Source organism: Dermacentor variabilis, chromosome 1 (assembly GCF_050947875.1).
Source record: "Dermacentor variabilis isolate Ectoservices chromosome 1, ASM5094787v1, whole genome shotgun sequence".
Lineage (NCBI taxonomy): Eukaryota > Metazoa > Arthropoda > Arachnida > Ixodida > Ixodidae > Dermacentor > Dermacentor variabilis.
This window is the reverse complement of record NC_134568.1, coordinates 2,684,803-2,690,461: the sequence shown is the minus strand read 5'-3', so window position 1 is coordinate 2,690,461 and position 5,659 is coordinate 2,684,803. Positions and strand designations below refer to the sequence as shown.

The following is a 5,659-nucleotide window of genomic DNA, read 5'->3' as shown; positions in this document are numbered from 1 at the left end:
AATGCAGCGTATGTTCTTGTATAGTGACCATCGCTGAATCGAGTGGTGGGATGAAATGGCATATTCACGAAATGATTGCAGTGATTATTTTCAGCCTGCTGTTCATATTGGGGGGTAATTTTCCGCTTGCAGTAGGCAATTTCTTGACGGTCCATAGAGCGATTAATCAAATTATGCGGCATGTTCAAATATAGAACCTTCAATATAAACAATCATCTTAGAAGGAAGTAAAGAGCAGGATTCCAAAAATCGAAAAGACGGAAGAACAAGCCAAGTCTTTCAAGGGAGATTGAACATCGAAGCAATTTCGTCGCAGAGGAAGAGAGAGAGAGAGAGAATAAACTTTTACAATGAGCAAGCGCAGTTTGCGCCCTAGGTGGGTGTCCTCCTTATTCCAGGTAGCCGTGGGACATGGTCATTTCACGCGCCCGTTCTATCAGGCTAGGCTTTCGCTTCGGGTCCGGGTATGATCGCATGTTAATATTTCGGAGACAAGATTTTAAAAATTTTTTAGGGGTGCTACGTACGTGCTTTAATAATAACACATACCGACTCAGATTAGAAGTAGCCGTGCCGGAAAATAATTAAAAAGTATAGCTTGAAAGTTGTTACTCAATTTAGAAGAAACATGCATAGTCTCCACATGTGACCACTAGGAAATGCAGTGGTACTGATTGATGTTTATACACCTCTGAATAATTTTTCGGCATCATAAACTGAGGCGGTCATCTATGGAAACCGTATTACTGGACAACTGTAGAGCAGAAGTGACATCTTTTTTGTGTATACAAAAGACGCCATAAAATCCCTGATGGTTCCTACCTGATGTAGTCCCACACGATGCTAGAATCATTAATGGACAGGGAGCTTCCCACGGAAATGCTACAGAAGGAAAAGTAATGTTGACCTCTGCATAAAAACAAAAAGGACACGTCGTTCAAACATGCATTTTGCAACAAATAAGAGAGGTAACACCTCGAGCGCTGACCGAAATGCAACCTTGCCATAGAAAAAAAAGCATTTTCCTTGTGCAGTAACGGCCGCATATAAAACGCCCACAGAAAGAGTGAGGTGTAGAAGTTGTTGAATAATTACCCTATTTATTCGACTCTAGACTAGCGTATATTCTAGGTTGAAATTCGAAATTCGGAAGCTTAGGAAGTAAACAAAAATTCTTAATTCTGCACCGAAGGGAAAAAATTCAACATGTTCGAGCAGTTGCGTTCCTGCAGAGCTCGCATGACCAGATCAGCCTGGACTTCCTGCCATGCCGTCGTGACCCAGTTCACTACCTCATTAAGCGATGTAGGCATGTCAAAGTTAACAGGCACGTCTCCCGTTGACAGAACGTCTCAACTTGTTCTGAGCGACGCTTCGAAAGTTTGCGATCTCCTTCGCCTTCACCTGTATAATCACGGCGTTATGGAAGTTCCTGTTTCTCTTTGTCTGCTTATGAAATCAGGAACATGTTCTTTGACCTAGTGGTATTGGTCTTTCGGAGGTGAGCACTGTCTGGTGGTTGCGGCCAAACCGCACCCTCGAATCTAAGACCCACCCCTTAATTTCCTGCATTACTTTTTAAGGAAAATTATCAGCCTAAATTTAAGTACGACAGTAAGTCATGGAAGCTGCCCCGACATCTGGGTCACTGAAGAGATCGCATTAATTCCTTTTGATAATAAAAATGCACTCTAGCCATACGTGACGGCAAAATATGCGTCATATACACATTCAAGACACGTGGTGGCGGAAGAGGGTAAAATATCCCCCCATTCGAAGCTTCCATCATGATTTTCATTATGAGGAGTGTTGTCTCATATAGAGGATTGAGGATCAGAAATATTTCAAGGATTGTGTAAATTGCACACTTGGATCAATCCAGTGCTCTAAATTCTAATATTTTTTTTTATTCTGTTGCAAACATTCCTAAATGATTTCTCATTACTGATCACGTGCTTTACAAGCAGTATTTATCCAAACAACGTGATTAACATATAATTATGTAAAAGATGCTACTCATTTCAAGGTAAAGGCAAGGTTTTCCCATCGTTCATTGCAGTCGCTCACCAAGTGGTAACGTGTGTCATTAGAGAACGTTTTCATTAGGGAGTACCTCTTGTTCGGTAATTAAGGAATTCTAAAAGCCCTACGGGTTTCTAATGAAATCTACAGAGCTTCCCAAAGTTCAATCGTCAATTTCTAAACAGTGTGATTTCTACATTCTTGTATTTTCAGCGCAGCCAATCTGATACCTTACAGTGTCGAGTTATCCTTCGCCTGGCGACCCCTGACACGCTTGACTTGACGCATGCACCTTGGCAACACCTGTGTTGTGCACGCCTTACCCTCGTCTAAGCACCTGCACCGCTAGCTTTCCATTACTTCGCGGCTAGGGTTCTGTATTTGCAGTAGGCTTTGAAAGGACTGGACAATACGCTGTTACTTTCGATATATTTTGTCACTTGTTCGGAAGCTGCGTGTAACAGTAAGTCGACACAATTTTCCTTTGTTTGAAGTTGAAACTCGTTTGTCTCCCCCATTCGCCTTCTTTATCTTTCTCTTGAGGATTTTCGAGATTGGTACCTAGGTTTGCCGCGGGAATGGCTTTTAATTTCGCTGTTATTGCTTTTGCTGCATCTCAGTTCTCTGCGGTCGCGTGCTTAAGGCAACGGAGTATAAAATGAGTGAAGTTTCTCCACCGTATCCTGTAATGCCTCCAATGAAAATGCGGTAAAGCCCCTTAACATCTATAGCCGTAAAATTCTTATTATAGCGGCGCGGACGAGGCATCATTCTGACTTTGCGTGGCAGGGCAAGAAAAACGAGCTGTATATGGCGTACCTGAGTTGCGGTGTCGGCAGTGCTTGATGTATGTCAAGCACACTTGAGTGGATTGTGCTCCCGCGAGTGCTTGTACAGCAGGAGTCCGCGGCGACTCCAGACGCGACAGTCGTGAGCAGCATACTCGATGCCTCTCTGGACATCACTGGCTGTGGTTCCTTGCAGACGTCCCCGTAGATACTGGCGCTCTCGGAATTCCGGCCGCGGCTCCAGTGCGAGGCCAGGAGGCGCTTTGGGCCTTCCACCTCTCGGTGAGTTTCTGACTTCGGACTTGCAGGCGGAGGAGACCGGCGTGAGGACTCTCCGTTCCAGGTGATCACTGCAAACTCCTGATGAACTTGCCTGAAAATGGAGCAGTCATGGTAACGTTAATTTGGAAGAAACTGAAGTTTGGTTTACAATACGAATAATTTTTTGGGATGTGCGCCAAAAATACGCCACATGTACGCCACATGTACGCCAAAAATTGTCTTCGATGAATGGGCATCTATTGTCACGCGGTATTTATTGCCACATAGCAGCCACCTTATAGGCTGACGTAGCACATCAGGGAAGATCGCTTGCAAAAAAGTACTGGAAGGTTGCTGTTGATAATACTGGACAAGCCCACGTTTGGCCGGAACCTAAGTATGGGCATATTTAGCAAAAGAAACAGCGGCATAATGTAATGACTTTTGACTTGAGTGGCACTTCACTAGAGTAATCGAAACGTTTTTAGCGCAAGGAATGAAAAGTACAAATCGTCACTGCTAAGACAATCGAGATAAAACAGCCTCACCCCTAGTCGAACTGTAATGAGATTCCTGTCATGATTACGATGCGCAGAGTTTTACACTGGCAAAAATTACAAAAAACGACAAGGGACGTGAACGGACGAAGCGCAATGCATCATTGTTATACGTCCATCGGCGTTCTTGTTCTCTCCTGTGCATTTTTTTTTTTTTTGACGCTGCAAAACTCAGCGCAACGTAATCATGAACGTATCGCGAATAGCCTCTTTCATTCCTTTGCTTAATGACATTTCTTTGCAAAGACAATTCCCGATAAACTTAATGCCGTACTACCGGGAGCCAGTTATTCTAAGAGTGCAATTAAGCCAGACTCCACCTCTACGGTGTGCCTCAATCATATCGTGGTTTTGGCTCGTAAAACCCCAGCATATATATGAAATTTACAAAGAAACTTCTTCGTCTGTCTGAGCTTGCTTCTACAATATGCTGTACTCTCTATAAAGGTAGTCTACCAATTCGCCGAAACCGCGAAATTATTGCACTTGCGAGTGGATCCATGCGAGCACGTCTTCAGTACAGCTTTATTACAGTACTGTTAATAGGGAAAGGAACTCGTAAATTTACTACTATAAGCTAACTCCTGACGTTTCCGCAGCTGGACCTTCGTATTCGTCGCAATCGGTTAGATACGCTTGACATGTCCAAACGCGCAAAGTCCGACTGACAGGCAAATAGTCAAATAGCATGGTTTGCTTCTCCTGTCATGTATGCGGACATAAATTTCCAGTGCTGCTTATTTAATTTGCTCGCCAACATAACTCCTGCCATACAATTAATCGATAATTTAATGGATGAAAGATTGTGTGTTAGTTGCGCAATTTTTGTTTAGTCGATACCCAGCCGTAATACCATTGCGTTCCCTTATAAAGAGTTTAATTGCTCACTATAGTCTTAAGCTTTCTCAGCAGCGATACTTGTAGTAAGGGAGTCCGGCACGCGACAATTCAGCTGACGTTGCTGGCATAAAATGTATCGGTCCGCAGCCAAAGAATTCCGAATGGAAGATGTTGTTTCTCACCGAAAGGCGTTGCGTTGCAGGCAGTGACGAACGTGGAACACAGGCAGCAGCAGTGCACGGGTCAATGACGCGAGGGCACGCTCGCTGTCTTCATGAGGCTCGCGATGTTCGTGCATGCGTAATGATGATTAGAACAAGATGAAGATTGCCTGAGGACTTCCTGAACCATTCCTAGGCTTCAGAGGCTTTAATTTATTTTTGTTTTCTATAGTTAAGTTATTTCATTACGGCAACTGGGTTAGCGCATGCGTTTTATTATTACATGCACATAGAAAAAAGAAAGAGGCAGCAAATGGAACTTATAATCACTCTAAACTCAAGACTAGACTCGAAACCTCAGGCGTACGTCGCATGGATTTGACGCCAACGCGGCAGGGTATTTGTTAGCTCGACTAATGAATACGAGCTCGTTAAGGGTATTCAGGCTATCCATGCAGGATGGCAATAGGAGAGAAAATTTGTTGAGAACCGTTTCGGTTATGTGTACATCTTGACCGATATTGTTTTGCACGTTCTTTTGGATCCTCTCGGAGCATTCTTTACTCACAACTTTATCACATCACTTTTATTTTCACACAAATCCAAATGGTTCTATAGAATCCCCACAGTTCCGTTCCGCTTTTGGAATTTGTGGAAACAACAGTTATGAACTGCCAGGCAATCGGGGCGCTTACAGACTCTCGTTATCCTGACCCATGGTATGGCCCACGAAAACTCCCCTGCTGGCATGCAGAAATACTGGAAAATGTTAAAGTGTTTCCACTCAATCTGAAGACGCGGACACCCGGTGCATGCACTCGCGCTATGGTCAGTAATAAGGCCGATGTATTAGCAAGCACCGCAGCCACGAGGCGCCTGTTTAGCGAGCGCAATGTAAAGTTGCTCTTCCTGCGCTTGCATTTACTTCCTGGCGCATTTTATTGCTCATTTTTATTGATATTTATTTATTTGTTGATGATACTGTTGGCCATAAGGGCCGTTGCAGAGTGGGATTTAAGGCATCACAAAT

At 43.8% G+C, this 5,659-nt stretch overlaps 1 protein-coding gene across 1 annotated transcript in view; it reads right to left on the bottom strand.

Moving 5' to 3' along the window:
• LOC142574900 (uncharacterized) overlaps nucleotides 1-4,766 on the bottom strand; it is a 25,452-nt gene extending 20,686 nt beyond the window's left edge. Inside the window, exons 1-2 of the mRNA XM_075683898.1 lie at nucleotides 4,651-4,766; nucleotides 2,842-3,183 (exon numbers count right to left, since the gene is read on the bottom strand). Of these exons, the coding sequence (XP_075540013.1) occupies nucleotides 2,842-3,183; nucleotides 4,651-4,766 (458 nt within the window). The remainder of the gene's footprint in view (nucleotides 1-2,841; nucleotides 3,184-4,650) is intronic.
• Nucleotides 4,767-5,659: the final 893 nt, after the last annotated feature.